General features: G+C 38.1%; 1 protein-coding gene across 2 annotated transcripts in view; it reads left to right on the forward strand.

Moving 5' to 3' along the window:
• Positions 1-137: 137 nt before the first annotated feature.
• rassf5 (Ras association domain family member 5) overlaps positions 138-19,484 on the forward strand; it is a 47,622-nt gene continuing 28,275 nt past the window's right edge. The window contains exon 1 of one of the 2 annotated variants that reach the window (XM_067388232.1): positions 138-848. In XM_067388232.1, the coding sequence (XP_067244333.1) occupies positions 194-848 (655 nt within the window). In that variant the 5' untranslated portion in view covers positions 138-193. Of the gene's footprint in view, positions 849-7,435; positions 7,783-19,484 lie in introns of those variants that run through there. The other variant, XM_067388233.1, reaches the window with a different exon arrangement.

Genomic DNA, 19,484 nt, shown 5'->3' on the forward strand with positions numbered 1-19,484 from the left:
TGACTTGTCTAGAAGAGTGGAATAAGAGAAGTGATAGTCAAGATCATGAGTCTGTAAGGGGCAGGCTCGCGCACGTCCGCTATTCTAGTGACATTTAAAGCGCGCGGCTGATTCAGTGTGCACGTCATACGCTCGCCGCTGGCGCTTCAATTTAGTTTGTATTCAGCGCACATACAACTCCTACCGAAAAGGCATGGCGTCCGTCACTTTAGGACAGCACCCCGCTCAACACCACCTCGACCCGGATCAGCAACTTCTCCACAAACTGAAGTCGGGCGACAGAAAGAAATTCTCGCGTAAATGGTCGCTGGAGAAGCTCATGCGAAACAGAGCGAGTGATGTGGACAGCGCGAGAGCCGCAGTCTCAGCATCGCTCGTGTTATTTAATCACGAGCCGCCTTCAGCATCACACAAGCGAGGCAGTAATGCCGGTTCGCCACGTAGTAGTATGAACGGATCTATTGTGGACATGGACCGAGAGAACGCTAACAATAATAACGGACTATTTCGCAGACACAGCGCCGGGAGCCGGAGAAGCTCCGTGAAGGACACGGCGAAGATCCACGCGTCTTCATCACCACAAGAAGTTCGCTATTCGTCAAACTTCAGCTGCCCGCCAGACGAACTGGAGGGACTGCAGATCGATAGGGTAACACAGGCAAGGTCAGGAGTGGTGAAGATGCGAAACGAGCCTCTGAGGATGGGGGCATGGTCCATCTTCACCCAGAAAGACCCGAGGGTGAAGGCAGAGACGGGAGAGGGCCACATCTTCACCTCCAGGAGACTGAGCCAGGACTGGTGCGACGTCTGCAGCCGTCAGATCAGCAGCACTGCACTCAAGTGTCAAAGTAAGTGACAGCTATCTCTCCTCACCTGACGATAGATAGATAGGTTGACAGATGGTTAGAGGAATAGATAGATAGATGGATGGATGGATGGATGGGTGGATGCAAGCTGGATTGATGCATAGACAAATGATCAGATAGATAGTTTGACGGATGGTTAGAGAAATATATTGATGGAGGGATGGATTGATGGAGGGATAAATGCAAGATGGATTGATGCATAGACGAATGATCAGGTAGATAGATAGATAGATAGATAGATAGATAGATAGATAGATAGATAGATAGATAGATAGATAGATAGATAGACAGACAGACAGACAGATAGATAGATAGATAGATAGATAGATAGATAGATAGATAGATAGATAGATAGAATGATAGTGTGATGGATGGTTAGATGAATGAATATATTGATGGAGGGATGGATGGATGGATAAATGCAAGATGGATTGATGCATAGACGAATGATCAGGTAGATAGATAGATAGATAGATAGATAGATAGATAGATAGATAGATAGATAGATAGATAGATAGATAGATAGATAGATGAACAGGCGGATGGTTAGAGGAATAGATGGATGGACAGATGAATGGATGGACTGATTGGGAATAAATACTGTTGATGAATGAACTGATGGACAGACAGATATAGATAAACGAATAGTTGGATAGATGTATGGACTAAGAGGTAGAGAGAGAAACAGTTTTTGTTTTGTTTTGTTCATTATGCATTAGAGAAACTCTAAACTTAAAAGTTTGACATGTTTTAATTGAGAAAAAGAGGGAAAACATCTACTTTAATGAACCAGATTTTTCAGAAAACGTTTAGCATTCTTTATATCAAAACCATGAGATAGTTAGTTGTGAAACAAGAAATGACAGAGGAGAGAAACATTGACAAATGTCCATATGTTTATGGAGTACACAAGTGTTGGTTTTGCTGTTATTTTTTGCAGAAGGGGTTGTCTGTACGGCTCCAGCGTTTTAGGAACTTCCAGTATGTTTAATTAAGATGAAGCATGCTGATACATGTTGAAGCTTCAGGGAGGATGAGGGGGGAGTTCCCAGCAGAGGTCATTGTTTGTTTTTCTGTTTCATTATTTGTCATATTTTATTAGTTGTATATGAAGGGGAAGGTGGATATTCTAATGACCCCTTCCAGATCTTTGGGTATTCTTAAATGAAGTATTGTGACCTGCAGAGGTCTTTGATTTTCTTGCTAGTACAGATAGGAATGAGTAACATTTGAAGCATGTGATTAAGGTACGCTTGCCTTCTAAATCAATGAATAATCTGAGGTGGCACGTCTATCGAGGTACCTAAATTCTTGAATTATTTTAATCTTAGAGGTAGGCCTACTTGCTGTTGTACAATTGTTACTTCAGTCCACCCTCCCATCATGCACTTCAGCTAATTCAATTATTAAATCTTCTTTTTGCTTTTAAAGGGCAGCTATTTCTCTTAAGCGCTGTTTATTAATGACAGAAACCTCTGTTTTAAAAAAGCTTCCTTGGACATATTTGTAAAAGAGAGCTGAAATCAAGTTCTGTTTTATTTCGCTTAAATAAAAATACTGAAATTAATCTGTGAATGATGTAGAATAGAAAGACATTAGCCTTGAAAAAATAAGCTACACCAGTGGAGTTTATTTGAGAGATTAAATCATACAGTTCTGTAATGTCCTGTGGTCTGAAATGAATGCATTTACCCTGATGCACACTGACAACAGAGTGTTTGTGTGTTTTTGTCAGTGTGTGTGCACATGGCGCATCTATTCGCGTGTGTGTGTGTTTGCATGTGTAAAGCGTTGCTGAGTTAGCAGCGTGTCAGCAGTTTTCGTTTGGGAAAGGTACTGCAGTGAACGGCTTGATAAAAGGCAGACAGTGAAATTGCAGGGGTTTATATAGTGTATCATTTAGAAATTGAGGATGATACTGGGATTATTTAGGCATCTCAGTCCATTCTTTCTCATTATTCTTTATAGTAATGAATTCACCCAAAAATGAAAATTATGCCTTTTTTTCCCCTCTGTCAAAAAAAAAAAAAAAAAAAAAAAAAAGATATTTTAAAAAATGTCTTAGTGTTTTTTTGCCCATACAATGAAAGTCACTGAGGTCCAATGCTATTTTAGACCCATTGACTTTCTTTAAAATCTATTTTTTTTTATTGTATTGTTTGCAGAAGCTCCTTAACACATTTCATAGAGTTTCATTCTTTTCATTGAAACCACTTTTTAAGTGCTTGTTCCTCTTTCTCCTCAACCTTTCATTGTAAATGCCAGGGTTGGGTGTAATTTTTCCTGGTAGTTTTGTTGTGGTTTGTTACTGCGATTCAGTATGGGATGCTTTGGGGTTTTCCAATTGCTAAATTTTACCGGTTTCAGTTCATAGGGCTTTTGTATCTTTCCATGAGCATGTCCTGATATGCCTCCACCATAAGCATTGGTTTGTTTTCTCTGTAGTACAGTAAGCTGAGACGCCCCTAGCAGAGTTATTGTATGTGACCAAAAGTCACTCATGAGGTAAAGCACAACATTGTAGTTTGTAATTGTTGCTTTTTTGTTTAGAAGTGTCTTGGAGCATGCTGGGAATTGGTGTATTTAAGAGGTTGCGGTGGTGCAGATGGGCTAAAGATGGAGCGTCTTGACTACTACAGATCACCGTTTTTGTGCACACAGCCCGTAATTATACACACTGAATGAAAGAGGCAGTCAGAGAACATCAGTGGTTACGTTCGTCTATAAACAGCTCCTTTGTGCTCATACTCTCTCCCAAAGGAAATAAATCACAAATGACGTCTATTAAATATCGCAATAGTTACTCCTAGACAACAATACGATTCAAATGAGAACAAAGAGTTTTTTGCTGAAGTCACCTGATTCTCAGATGTTTCTCCTGAGAAAAAAAAAAATAATAATAATAAAAAAAAAAAAAAAAACATAAAGGGAGAGTTCAACCCAAAAGAAGATCTGTCATCATTTACTCACCCTCATGTTGTTTCAAACCTGTGTGATTTTCTGCATAACACAGAAGAAAATATACGTTTTTTTTTTTTTTTTTTTTTTTTTCGTACAATGAAAGTACAATGTTGTTTGTATCCCGTTGACTTTCAAAATATCTTTATGTTCTCCAGAAAGAAAGTCATACAGTTTTGAAACGACATGGGGGTGAGTAAATAATGACAGAATTTTCATTTTATATGAAATATCCCTTTAATAGTCTTTACAAGAGTATTAGAGGAGGATTTTTTGCTCTTCACACTTCCCCAAGAAACCAAAATCTACAATAATAAGTCAAAAAAGCCATTTAAATATGATTTCAAACATTTCTCATTAAATTCTTCCAGGATTGTTTGAGCTGTGGTATTCAGTACACATTATTTTTATCGCTCTAAACTGTAAAAAGTGGTAACCTGCAATTGTCATGTTAAAATGGAGCGATTTATGCCTGATCTAACCCTTATATTTATAGTTTTGTTGGCTAATTATTATTTGTTTTACTTCGGTTTAATTTTGATATATATATTTTCCCAGTGTATCCTCTTACCAAATGAAACAATATTCTCTTTCAAAATTCAAGGAAGTTCATAATAAAAATATTTGAAATCTCTCTGAAATCTCATGAGCTATGAAAGAATAGCCTTTGAGCATTAAAATGTTCCTCTGGGCTCTTTTTGCTCAGCCAACACACACTGTCAAAACCTGAAACCTCTCATTAGTCTTCAATTGCACAAATGCATAGCTAAACGAATTGTGAAAGACATACTGCATGCTCTATTGTGTTTAGTACTACCATTATAGAGTTCTGTTTCTGAATTATATTCCCTTTATATGACGTATAAGCTATATATGCTGAGTCATAATAGGTTTAGACAAGGTCTCAAGGTTTAGTCAAGGAGAATGAGTGACTTCTCCTCAGGTAACCTGTTCATGTGACGCTCTACCTCCCTGCTACTGTGACTCAGTGAGGGAGTTAGTGTCTTAAAAAAGGGTTCCTCACTGCATGGGCTGTCTCGTAGCATCAGTCTTACCTGCTCTCTCCTTCTTCTTCAGTCTGGCTTTATGTGTCTAATCTGGCTGGGGGTTTTGGCTACCTCCCCCACCCAATTCTGCACCCTTCATTCTGTGGGATGCTGCCTGTCTGTCTTTGTGTTTAATCCATGCTTGAGTACAACTGCGTTTAGCCATATTGCAGATGGATTAAAGCTTATGGATGCCAGTCAGACATTGGATTGATTTTTAATTAAAAGTTTCAGACAGTCTGTGATGCTAATAAGAGGAATGTCTTCCTGATGCTACTGGGAATATGTAATGTGTTGTTCACTTTTTGACCTTCGGAAGCTCTGCATCCACACATAAAAGTATTGAAAGTCCTAAAAAATTGTTTAAATTCTGGCATTTAGGCTTCAGCCTATTAGGAGAGATATGGGAAGTCTTACATCTGCATTATAACTGGCCGTCCTTTAAAGGGGGTCCTTGATTATGATTTCAGTTTTTTAACTTTAGTTAGTGTGTAACGTTGCTGTTTGAGCATAAACAACATCTGCAAAGTTACAGTGTTCAAAGTTCAATGCAAAGGGAGACATTTTATTTTAAAGAAATCGCTTTTTAAGGACTACAAGAAATGGCTGGTAGGGACTACAACAACTTTCTTCCTAGGTTTGAAAAATTTACATAAACCCTGCCCCTGAGAACACGCAACAAAAGGGGGTGAGGCTATGTTGGGCTACTTTACAGAAGAGGAAGAGTTGTTGTAGTAGAGTGCTGTTACCATGCCGTCATTTTAAATGTATCCAGTAACCATTCAGAAACATCCAGTTGCATTCTAAAAGTTGTAACTTCTTCCTGAGTCTCTCCAACAGTGTCCGATTCTGGTTTGAACAATGTAAGGCTGAACACCGTTACTGAAAATCGTCATTTTGGCTGCGTGAGATTCTCCAGCTTTGTTGTTGTTGAGCAACCGAAACACGAGCTGTTAAAGCGCCGCCCTCTTTTGGAAAGCGTGCCGGGAGCAGCAGTTCTGGGGTTGTTGGAGTGTTCTGGGGACATACAAGACTTATATTACATCTTGTGAAATGGGGCATTATAGGTTCCCTTTAATTTCAACTGATAAGAAAGTATAGTTTTTAAATCCCATTTCCACACTTTTCTTCAGTTAAGCAAGATTAGAAAACCTGTAAAACAAATGCGTGGTTCTCTATGCTAATTCTTCATTTTTTTTTTTTTTTTTTAAGTAAATCAAACCCCTGGCATAAGCTTGACTGTGTGCACCACAAAAACCCATTGAAAATGTGTTATTCATGTTGTAGATGTTTCAGTGTTTAGGTGCACACAGAGTTAACCTTGTTGAAACACACAGTTATACAGCAGAAGCTTTGTCTACTTTCTCAATACAACATTCACCTCAAGCTACAGATGAACTGGGCCTGTTAAATCACTTCCTGTTTCAGTACTGTGGCTTCACAGTATTCAGAGGCCGGATAGGCAGCTTTTGCATGAAGGCTTTAATGGCCTGATCAGTTTAGTATCAGACCAGTCAGCTTGAGTTGGAGGTGTAGAGTGGGCTGTGTTTCATGCGTTTGTGTGAAGATGTGGTAATGAGGTCTGTGATGGGATGTATGGAGCAGTTCTTGCTGAAAAGGAGGAGTGAGTACGCAAAAGTGTGACAGGGCTGTTGGGAGTTATATCTCAGGCTATAATTAGGCTGCCCTTGGCCACTTCTCTCTACCTCTATCTCTCTCAGACTCGTTCTCTCTTTGGAGACCTGGGGTGAGGACAGCAGGAAATCTGCCACCCCATCTATTATTGTCAACAGCAAAATATGCATTTATTTTAGGATAATCAAACCATTTGGATCTCTAAATTGGAATATGAGGGGTGTATTATTGAGGTATTAGATCATTAATATCTTCAGGACAGTCAATCTGAATGTCTAAATTGGAATATGTGCAAGGAATCACACATGAGGGGCAGGTGAGGTGATTTATAGAGGTTATCAAGTCTTATGTCGACAATCAAAACCTTCACTGATGCTCTAATAGATGTTGTCGAGAGAAATGGAGCAAGTCTCTGCTCTCATTTCTTTTTATTTATAGATATACACTAGACTAGAGAAAATGAGGAAGATGCAGAATGGAGGGCTTGTGTGTTCAGAACTTGAGATGTCCTTCAGGACAACAGGTTTCTTCTAGCGTGGGACTGTATTCTCACACAGGAAGTGGCATGATGGCACAGAGTGACAGGAGAGAGGCGTAGAGGGAGGAAGGGAGATAGATTGACAGATCGATCGAGATGGAGAGAGAAATACAGGGAGGGAGAGGAAAAAATGAGTAGGAGGCAAGAGTGCAGTGCGGCTGTGCCTTTAAGGATTCAATGAAAAACATGCTGCAGAGAGCAGGATGAGTGGGTGCAGTCTGAGCTGGTACGAGTTCTGCACTGCGTGAGAAAAACAGGAGCACGGACGCAGAGAGAGAAGAACAGGAGAGAGAGTACCAGTCAGCGGAGGGGGGGACTGTGTCAGAGGGTAGGGGTGCAGGGTGGCAGAAAGGCAGGGAGGGGGGCATTCAGTGCACAACACAAAACCGAGCGCAGCCCTGCGATGGTGGACACACAGGAGCGACTGGCGCAGGGAGCCCACACTACGACGCAACGGAGCCGCAGGCGCCCAGCCCCAGCCGGGACAGCGGCCGCTCACGGACCGGCACCTGGAGTGGGACGCAGTGGTGGCACTGGGGTCATGGCCGCAACAGGCCGCAGATAGCGGCGGTCATGCTGCCGGAGATGAGGACGGAGGAGGCGGTGGCCAGCGCCTGCTTTGGACAGGTCTCCAAGCGCCTGGGACGGTTTTTCCGCCGCCTGCCCAAGTCCCGCTCCTGGTCTGAGGGCCTCCGCATGCTGCGGCGCTCCAGCAGTAGTGGGACCCTCATGTTATCAGGTAACTTGAGACAGAGAGAGATGCGGATTCTATGTAAGGAGACTGGGATAAAATGGGGTTTGGTTCAGTAAGTGAATGTGAGACTCAAACTTAATGTACTTTAATCCTCTGTGCCTAGACCTGTCCAATTAGGCTTCTGTCAGTGAGCTCTGCAGTGACTTTCACCTTCCTTAAATAGCCTTGTTTTGTTCTTGTTAGCGCATCACGTTCTTGCTCTCCTTTCCTGCTCTCCTTTCCTGCTCTCTTCTTCCCTTTCTTTCCCTCTTGGTCTCTTTTTCTCTCTCATGTTGTATCTATTGTTGTCTATTCATGTGTTGAATAGACATTGATCTGTAACATAGCCGTTAAAAGCTTCTGTGGTTCTAGAATGTGCCAGTAAACCAGGCAGACAGAGTGCAATGTAATCATGCATACATGCATGACTGTTTCAACGCCAGTGGCACAGATTTACCAGACCCTGGTCAGAAATGATCCTGGTCTGAGATATTTCTACGGCAATGCTAGTCGATTTCTGCGGTGTCTCAAGGCCATTGCTATACAGTTGCTAGGGTGTTAGATCTCTAGGGGGTTCTAGGTGGTTTCTAAGGGGCTCTGGTTGATCTCTCTTATGTTCTAAGTGGTTTCTAGTGGGTTCTGGATAATCTATATGTTCTTAGTGGATTTTGAAGGGTTCTTTGTGATCTCTGTGGTAGAGGTAGAATGTTCTCTATGGTGTTCTAAGTGGTTTCTAGGGGTTTCAGGTGGATTACAAGTGTTTAAAGTGGTTCCTAAGGTGTTCTGGGTGATATATAGGGTGTTCTAAGTAGTTTCTAAGGGGTTATGTGTGATATCTAGGGTGTTCTAGGGTGGTCTGTGTGATCTCTATGGTTGTTTTGAATAGTTGCTAGGATGTTCTGGGTGATTTCTAGGGTGTTCTAAGTAGTTTCTAAAGGGTTATGGGGGTATCTAGGGTGTTCTAAGTAGTTTCTAAGGGGTTATGGGTGATATCTAGGGTGTTCTGGGGGGGGGGCTGTGGGATCTCTATGGTGTTTTAAGTAGTTGCTAGGAGGTTCTAAGTGTTTTTAAGGTGTTCTGGGTGATATCTAGGATGTTCTAAGTAGTTGCAGTACTGAATGATCTGTATGGTGTTTTAAGTAGTTGCTAGGATGTTCTGAGCCATTTCTATGGTGTTCTAGATGGTTTCTAATGTATTATGGGTGATAGATAGGGTGTTCTAACTAAGTAGTTTCTAATGGTTCTGGGGATGTCTAGGATGTTCTTGGTGATCTTTATGGCATTGCTAAGTGTTTTCATGTGAAATGGGTGGTTGCATAGTGGCAACCGAGTCATAAGAGAAAAAAAATGATATTCTTGTTCCCTGATGTCTCAGGTCAGGTCCCTTATTTTATTTATTTATTGCTAGTTTTAGCATCTGTCAGGCTCATAAGTTGTACAATCTTATGTCGGATTGCTTATAAAGCAGCTAATAGGATACTTTTCCTTAATAAATCACCCAATTTGATGTATCAATCATGTCTGTAGCAGAATGACTTGTGTGCTGAAGTTTATTTCTAAGTTAGGAGTTATTAATGTGTTACATTGTGTTACATCGACCCAATGTATCATTTCATATGGATTCCCGTATGTATTTCTCATGGATCGTTTGTTGTTTATGCAGTCAAGTTAGACGCCCAGGCATCAGTGGATGAATTTGATCTCAGTGCTGTTTTTGGCAAAATGACATTTTGATCAGAAGCCAAGGGAGTTGAAATTGAATTTCCCATTGATCTAGACCGGAATCCCTCTTTGAGTAGACAGAGCCTGGGATACAGTACACCAGCCTAATGAATAAAAAGTGATCCATTTTAGTGCAAGTTTTCTCTTCTATTCACTTAGTATCATACTTGAATGAAAAGCAAGATATACTAATGAGATTTCCCCTTTTTCCAAGTGTTTCAAATAAAGTCTTGATTGATGGTTTCACATGTGAAGGTGATGGACTGGGTGCTTGAGTTTTCATAGCAGTGCTTTTGTATGGACATGGACAAGTAGCTTATAGTTACGCATTGGAAAGTGTCAGTAGAAGACCACAGACTGACTACTCTGCAAATTGTGTCACATCTGGCTCTTAAGCCCCAGTATACTTCAGTTTCTAAGTCATGACCAATCCAATTAAAGCTGTTTGGCAAATATAAGCCTTTTTAGTCTCTGGTTCAGAAATGCTTATGAGTTGAAGAGCGCATAAGATGACGGCAGCACTTTTCTCACCCTTTCTGCTTCATGATGACGTTAGCCATCAGCTCCCGCACATACTGACTCACTGCTGTGGATGACACATGCTGACTGAGACATAGATCAACAGCAGGCGGTGTGAAGTTTTCATGTTATGATGTAAATACCCAACATTTTCTGCGTGTTTGAATGAGGTTAACGCTAGCACAAATACTAAAACAATCAAAGCATAACCTATTTCATATAAACCTGCTAGTGCCAGTGTAAGTATATTGTTCTTATCCAAAATAAGCTGCAATGTTAAGAAGGCCAAAAGTCCTTAATCTATTGAGGCATTAGGTCTGTACTTAACATAACTTTAGATGTGGCTGAAGTATAGAAGTATTCTGTCATCTCAAATTGACACTGAATTTTCTATCTGTGCGTGTGAGCTTGATTGTGAAAGCTTGGCTGTGAAATGCTGATAAGACCTTAAACAAACCTGTCTGTATTCAGAGTTTGTCAGCATCTATGTTCAAAGTAAACACTAGACACACAGTTCTTTATGTTATTTGTCACTAACAACCCACCCTTCAAAATTACTTTCAATGTCAATTGACAATTTCCCGCCCACAGTGCAATGCAGTCAGGTTCAACTTGACATTTTGTGTGCGTAAGCTAGCTGAACATCTGAGGTGTGTGTCCGTGGCATGTCAGGATCACAGTGACCTGGCCAGTGCAGCTTATTAAATCCATTAGACTGAATTTTAGTGCTCTTTCAGCATCTTTAGAATCTAAAAGGTCCATGCTTCACAAGACAAAACATCCTGATTTGCACAGTCAATACTTTACACCTCAGTATAGGCCTTGGTTTTCCTAAGCTAAGCATTAATGGAGTCTGGGCTATTTCTATTCATTATGTTTTAATGGGTATAAACCCAGAGTGTCAGGCATTGTTTTATTGTGGATTAATTCCTCCCTGTATAACAAAACTTCCTTTAATCCTATAGTATTCTAATAAGAGCAGCATTTTGTATTGTGTTTTTAAAGAAATTCTATTATCAGCATCACTTTTTACATCATATTTTGTTTGAAATTCTTCAAAATCATACAATTTCCCAGGATTAATTTGGACTTGCAATTCCAAATTTTCAATGTGTACTTTTGAACACTAATCATCAAACATATATGTATGCTGTGTATATATAAAGAGAAAAAAAAAAGCTGTTTCGTGAAGACGCAGACAGTAGGGAGATGAAAAAATATGAAAAAATTCTCACATTAAATTTGTTTTTCACGTACAAGGCTGTAGTAAGCGCACAATGAAACAAAGGACTATCCAAAATAAATCCAAAAAGAACACGCAGGAGATTTAACAGTATTATACAGTCGCATAAAGACGATACCAGACCATGAATTGAGGAAACTAAGGGCTTAAATACACAGACAGGGTAATCGAGGTAAAACAGAACAGGTTTAGAGCTAATTAATAACCAAGGAAACTAACTAGGAACTTAGGTGGGTAAAACAGGAACGGAACTACACATTACACCATTTGTCTGTGTGAACTGAAAAAAAAAAAAACCACATTTCACAGTGTTCGTCTTTTCTCTATTTTTGGTTGATCCTGTTTTTCCAGTGGCTACTGAATTAAATGTGGGGGTGTCTACATATCAAATAATTTGACAATGAAACATTCATATGATTACATGTAGATCAGCCTCTGTATCCATATAGGTGTAAGTGGGATAAATGACCTGAATGAATGTTGAATTTGGCCGAAAAAGTGAATTTCTATTAGGAAATTATTGCAGAATTCCACATAATTGTAATACCTGAGATTAAGACAAAATTCCATTTGTAAGGAAAGGTCTGATTTTGCTTTGTGGTCCCCCTTAAGACAGAAGAAATCTGTTCAGTTTAGTTACAGACTAAATAAATACTCACCAATTACCCTTGACTATTATCTATTAATGGTAAAGTATGGCTGTGCTTGCTTTGATATAATAGAACTACATGTTTCTTAACACTACACACATCTATTTCCACCTCTAATAAAGAAAATCATTGTATGCGAGTCTAAAGAAAGATTCTTTACTTCAGCACATTTGTTGCTTTTTGAACGAACAAGTGTGTGTGTGTATGTGTTGAAAGGCTCTGTGTTTGTGCCTGTTTATCTGAGTTTTTGTGTCTGTTTCTAATTTAGAAACATTAATTTGGGCTTAAATTACAGGGTTCAGTCAGATAGGTTCCACTGGGACCAGGTTGTTGGAATATGATCCAGGATGATGCCATCTTGTGTGAATGAAATGGCCCAATGAAACTTCACTTTTGTTTTGAAGGGCAACCTTGAATCATGGGAAAAGATGCACAGCAAGGTTATGGGATCAGGTTCCCTGACTTGGCCAAGAGAAAGAAATGGCAGAAAATGCTGCTGACTGATGCAGAATCTGAGAAACAGAGAGTGAAATGGAGAGTGAAAGGGGTGGTTGGTGGGTGTGTGCATCTGGGATGCATGTGAGCCGTGGGTCTGAGAAGGAACTGTGACTCCTGAGGTGGAAAAATGCTGATGTATGGAAGAGGAGGGGAGAACAGAAATGTCAGGGGGAAGTGGGAGGCGAGAAGGCTCATGAGGGACAAAAAGGCATTCAGTGTTCTCGTTCCCTCTATAAATTCCCCTTACATTCCATCTGTCGGAGGGGAGTTCGGCACACTTTTCCAACTAAATAACCAAATGTTTTCTAGTGATCAGCAGACATGGTTAACTCCAAGAGGAAGTGACCATGTTCAAATGGGAAGTGATTTTTTTAAAGGGACAGGCCCAGAGATGCGTATTTGACCTCTCGTACTGAGGAAATTCCACACATGGCAGAATAAACATTGTGTTTAATATGACAAGGACAAGAGTTTGACCTCTTCTGTCAAAGGCACTCCTGGTTTATAGCAGCACTGCAGCATTTCCAGGTTATGTAAACTACACTGGTAATGCTCTATTCATGGGTTTTCTCTAGTCTTACCCAAGAACACGAGTGTGACCGCGCTGTTCAGAAGGGTCTGCGGCTAAACAAATAGTCTGGGGTCATGGTTTCATGTGCCTCTGGGACAATTTATGGAGTGTTTATTAGACTTTTCTCCACATGAGTGAAGTTGACAAATAACTTTCCTCTCAACATTAGGATTTTAGATGGAAATATATATGTGCAAGGCAAAATAATGTTGTAATCGGTCACATATTTTATGTTCTTTTAATTACCATTTAGCTTTTTTTGCTAAATGTTTACTTGAATAGTCTTGCAATTTATCATGTATTCAAGCACAAATAATCTAGTCTGTCTGTGCTTCAGTTTACCAGCTTTTATTTGCAATTTATCTTCCATTTTCACAGCTTGAAATTGTCATTTTTTAAAATAATTGCATTCTTTTTAATTTTTTCTTCTTAAGAAACAGTGCATTGTTCATGTCATGTGATTTTTTTAACAAGTATGTTTTCATTTAGAACATTTAATTATCATCATGATACACACTTCTCTTCCTGTGTCTATCATTAACAAAAAAAAAAAAAAAAAAAAAAAACTTTAACGAACATTAATATGAGGGAATATAAACTGCAAAAGTTTACAAAACTACATTAAAAAGTGTAGAGACACTAAGACATGAAAGAAATGATTCCTCCTGTTCATCAATATAGCATTTCATTAAAGTACAATAAAACCATAATATTATAAATTATTTAAAGGTGCCCTCGAAAGAAAAATTGAATTTATCTTGGCATAGTCAAATAACAAGAGTTCAGTACATGGAAATGACATACAGTGAGTCTCAAACTCCATTGTTTCCTCCTTCTTATATAAATCTCATTTGTTTAAAAGACCTCCGAAGAACAGGCGAATCTCAACATAACACTGACTGTTACATAACAGTCGGGGTGTACGCACCCAATATTTGCATATGCCAGCCCATGTTCCCAACATTATAAAAAGCATTAGACAAGGGCAGCCAGTAATGTCTGGATCTGCACAGGTGAATCAACAGACTAGGTAAGCAAGCAAGAACAACAGCGAAAAATGGCAGATGGAGCAATAATAAGTGACATTATCCATGATATAATGATATTTTTAGTGATATTTGTAAATTGTCTTTCTAAACGTTTCGTTAGCATGTTGCTAATGTACTGTTAAATGTGGTTAAAGTTACCATTGTTTCTTACTGTATTCACAGAGACAAGAGCCGTCGCTATTTTCATTTTTAAACACTTGCAGTCTGTATAATTCATAAACACAACTTCATTCTTTATAAATCTCTCCAACAGTGTAGCATTAGCCGTTAGCCACGGAGTACAGCCTCAAATTAATTCAGAATCAATGTAAACAATATAACAGTATACAATACTCACATAATCCGACACATGCATGCCGCATGCATGACGAACACTTTGTAAAGATCCATTTGAGGGTTATATTAGCTGTGTAAACTTTGTTTATGCACTGTTCAAGGCAAGCCCGAGCTCCGTGGGCGTGGAGCACGCTAATTAAAGGGCCAGTAGCCCTGAATCGGCTCATTTATAATGATGCCCCAAAATAGGCAGTTAAAAAAATGAATTTAAAAAAATATATGGGGTATTTTGAGCTGAAACTTCACAGACACATTCAGGGGACACCTAAGACTTATATTACATCTTTTTAAGTGTGAATCTATGCAACAGAGAGATATGTTGTTCCATTTATGCTTGTTTCCATCCTTTATTTTTTCTCATCTGTTCTTCTTTTGGTATAAACAACTAAATCAGGATTTGTGGACATTTTATAGATTTTTTAGGAGTGATTTTACATTCCAGACAGATGGTGGTACTTGCCTGCCATATTCTGTCTGGTCCATTGTCGGTGAATCATGCATATTGTATTATCCTCTGCACTGTCCAAAGATGCGTTAAATCTCAGCTGATCTTCTGCACTACTGTCTGTAACCCCAGAAGCTGACGGTCAGTAATCAGCCCTTGGCGGCGCATTCCTCAGATTAATCGGGGTTAGGGGGTTCAGACCCCACTGCAGTAAGGACATGTGATGATGGAGGGGAGCATATGTGCAGTGTTTTAGAGAACTGAGTTTGAAGGATAAAGACATCGGCTCTAGGATTGTCGTGCGATAATAATTACCTCATGTTTCAAAGAAGATTTGGCTGTTGTAAACCTCCAATCTTGTTTGGGTCATTTAACTATGTCCCATTTATATTTGGCTTATATAAACTATGTGAACTGATGCCATTGAAACCCATCAGTTCTTTGCCTTCTATTTTGTTACTTGCTGATTAGCACTCATATGTTCTTCTTTTGGTATAAACAACTAAATCAGGAATTGTGGACATTTTATAGTCTTTTTAGGAGTGATTTTACATTCCAGACAGATGGTGGTACTTGCCTGCCATATTCTGTCTGGTCCATTGAATCATGCATATTGTATTATCCTCCGCAGTCCGCACTGTCCAAAGATGCGTTAAATCTCAACTATTTCTATTTTGTTAGTACTTGCTGATTAGCACTCCTTAGCACCTTTATTATCACCAACTCATATTTGTAGGATCTTTCTATGAAACTTTCTATGCATTTCCAGTTTGATGTTTGGATTTTTAAAAAGTAAAATTTTGTAGTGTTTTAAATATTTGTCTATTTTAAAAATATATTTAATTTTTAATAAATTGCATTTTACAATCTCAAGCTAATTTAGGAAAGGTTAGTACATGTTAGGACATCATTGCACCTTCAGAAAGGTAACAGGGATGTTGGGAACAGGGTTGAAAATTGTACTGATTTATTTGGCATTACAAGCTGTGAAACTACAAAATGTATTTCAAAAGAGAGTTAAAGCTGATCAGTTATCAGTTGTTCAATGTTTACTGTTCAAATGGTAAGAAGGTTGACAACATTAATAAGTGATAAAAGAGACTTTTAACTTCCTCTTGAAAGAATGATGTCATTATGATTTTTTTTAAAAGTGGAAGAAGTGATGCTTTTTAATAATACATTAATTAAAGTTAATTAGAAGTATATATAGATAATGACTAAATGCAACTTTTTTATAATTATGTATTTTTAATCAGTCCGATTTTAAAATAATAGTAGAAAAAATTGAAAAAAAAAAAAAAAAAAGTAAGAAATGTAAGAAATTTGATGTGCTTAGTAAAATGTACAGTACAGTATTTTTTTTTTTTTTTTGATAATGCATTAACTAAAATGTAATATATATATTTTTATTATATGTATGTGTGTGTGTTTATAATGACATTTTAGAATTATATATTTTTTAATCAGTTTTAAGTTTAAAACATGTAAGGGAAAAAACATTTAAAATACATTTTCTGATTTTTGTTGATGCACTTTGAAACATGTCTGTAGTAGATACATTGTAAAAGTTTTCATCCTTTCTTGGTAAAGTAATTTTTTGCAAATAGACACAGATGATACCCATGTTGTAGGATGACCTGTTACCACCTGCCTGCTGCTGCACGTGTCAGGTTTTTCATTTTATCAAGTCACTGCTGCATAAAGTTATCATGGGTGTTGCATTAAACTTCACTGTTGAGGTTGAAGGTGAGAGTCAGTACCGGACGGAAGCCTCACCTCCTCCCATAATGCATTTCCTGACCCTGAGTCAGTCATTCTGTTTGGTTTGGACACTCTTTCTCATAGTCCTGCTCAACACTCCCCTGAAGATTTATACTTTGCCGGCATTGCGGCAACAAACCATCGAAAGTGACGTCCATTTTCCATGTGTGTTATCAGTGTTGTATAGAGGCTCTTAGCATTCCCAGTCTCCTTTCACGGTGATCCGCACCTCCCTACTCTTACACAATGACAGTAGCAATGTGTTTGGCACTGATAATCAATCCACTGATAATCAATCGGCATTCGCTGTCGACATCTGTCACTCTCACTGTGATACTGCTTGTGTAGAAACAGATACCTCAGTCATCATTGTTATCATTTGACTGTGCAGTTAAAACAAAACAAAAACCCATTTCTTTGTCACCACTAAAACACTACATGTTGTTGCTACAGAACCTTTATACAATATAAATGACACTGCAGTCTCACTGCAGGACACCATGTCATGCAAAATCATGGTCAGCCCGTGCTGAAGAATAGGCCGATCCAGTGGTGCAGAATGTCGTTTCCTTGGTTACCGCGTGACTGTGAGCAATGAATTTAGATGCTCGCAGGGCTTTTTAGCTGTTGAATTTACTCGCTGCACTGGTCTGAGGTCATGTTCTTCTCTCTGGTATGATGCTAATGTGGATTTTAGGATGATGAGGGCAGCTTGCAACAGTGTTTTCTAAGATGTGCTGTCTACTTTCCAAAGCAAATATGAAAAAAGAGCACTGGGTGGGCAATTATGGGAGGAAAAAATGAACTCTGTGTCAATGAAATGTTTCTTGGCAGGAGTTAAACAGCAGCTGTCTTTTCCAGCCCTTTAATAACCCTATTTTACTGGCCTGCGTTTACCTTTGATGACGTTACACTGTGGCGCCATCTAGTGAGTGAGACTTTTCTCTCTGTTATCATGTAAAGACCTATTGTAACAAATCAGATTTTTATTTTGTTACAATCGGGATTTACATGGTAACATTTTTTTATTATATATTTTTTTTATATATTGTATTATTTTTAATGAATTATATTAATGATATATATGTTAATATTGTAAGTTTTTAATTAATGATAATAATTTATTGATAATACATTTAATTTAATAAATGAAATTCTTTTTATAATTTTTATAATTTATAAAAAATTTTTATAATTCTAATTATAATTTTTTATCATTGAAATAATTAAGAAATAATAGAGTTAATGAAATATATATATTTACATTTATGCTGTGTACTATATATATATATATATATATATATATATATATATATATATATATATATATATATATATATATATATATATATATATATATATATTAGTACACAGCATAAATGAGTACACGCCCTCTGAAACTTCTGAAAGTCAGCAGTTACTCAATTACTTATAAGACATGTTAGGGTTCTTTAGAGATATAATGTTCCAGCAAGTCTGCTTAACCAATTACTAAAGAAGCAAGTCATAATTATTCAAGAAAATAAGATTTTTTTATCAAGGTAATAACATGTTGTGTAGCAAAAATTAGTACATCCTCTAAATCTTACTAAATAAAACAAAATAAACATTTTCTGGTGTAACAATGTTTGATCAACGGGTAAGTATGTTGAACCAAAACATTTAAAGAGAAGTAATTTCTTGACAATTAAAAGTGTTATATAGCCCACTGAATCATTCTCAGACTTAATGCTGACAACATTGGAAGCACTTGAGACAGAACTGTCAGGAGACTTATTTCTTAGCACAAAAGAGTACAGTGGTACAAGAGGATTACCAAATCATTGTTTTAAGTGTGAAAATATAGTAAAAGTAACACGGAAATTCAAAAACAATGGACTTGTGACAAGGCCCCTGAAATTATCAGGCCTTTATTTTAAGCTTTCATTAAGTGATGAGGGATTTTTTTGCTAGACAAAGAGCAGGAGAAATACCAAGCGAGTGTCTCAGAGCCAGCAAAAGCTATGAAAAGAGTGACTGTTTATCTCAAAGAGTAAAATGCAGCCTGCAGAAATGACATGAATGATTGTTGTTCTCACTGGAACTACCTACTGTAGCCAAAGCATAATAAAGTCCATATTTACAAAATATAGATTCTGGGAATCAATACTCTGGTCTCATGAGACCAAATCAATCATTTTGGATCTAACAGCATCCAAAATGTTATGGTGTTGCTAGAGGAGGAGTACAATGAGAAGTGCCTGGTTCCCACAGTAAAGTTCAGTGGTAGTAAAGCTCTTATAATAGTGCTGAAGGTGTGAGGGAGTTGTGCTTTATCAATGCCGTCATGAATTCCCACACCACTGTGTAATTTAATACACAAACTTGAAACAGAAGATGTTACCCTTTCCTCATTCCCTGCATTGTTGGGCATTTTTTTAACATGACAATGAGGATATGCATTCTCCCAAGGTGAACATTTTTATTTTTTAATTATATTTTATATTATGAAATGCGCAGTCTCTTAAGAAATAATAGAAGAGATAAAGTACAAATCTACACATTTTTGATAAGCTTCTCTCTCCTTTGCAAACAGTGCTGCATGTTATATTAGCCATCCACTAGATGGCGCCACACACAACGTTTATGTAATAGAGGGTCACAGCTGCTATAGATGCAATTAAATTAAATAAATAAGGTCTTCTGATTTCTATAAACATCTATCTCGGGGTCAGATCAGTTGAGTTTGAATGAATAGGACACTGTTTAACAGAGCTGTGATAACCTCACATGAATGAAATCCTCCACATAATTAATGTTTATGTGGAGGATACAACAGACATTCTGTCTAATGTAAATGAGACCCTGTCATTGCAGAGCTGTTAAATCTGGAGCGTATTTGCTGTCTATAGTTTGTGGAGTGTATGTGTCTAAA

This window comes from Chanodichthys erythropterus, chromosome 6 (genome assembly GCF_024489055.1).
Source record: "Chanodichthys erythropterus isolate Z2021 chromosome 6, ASM2448905v1, whole genome shotgun sequence".
Lineage (NCBI taxonomy): Eukaryota > Metazoa > Chordata > Actinopteri > Cypriniformes > Xenocyprididae > Chanodichthys > Chanodichthys erythropterus.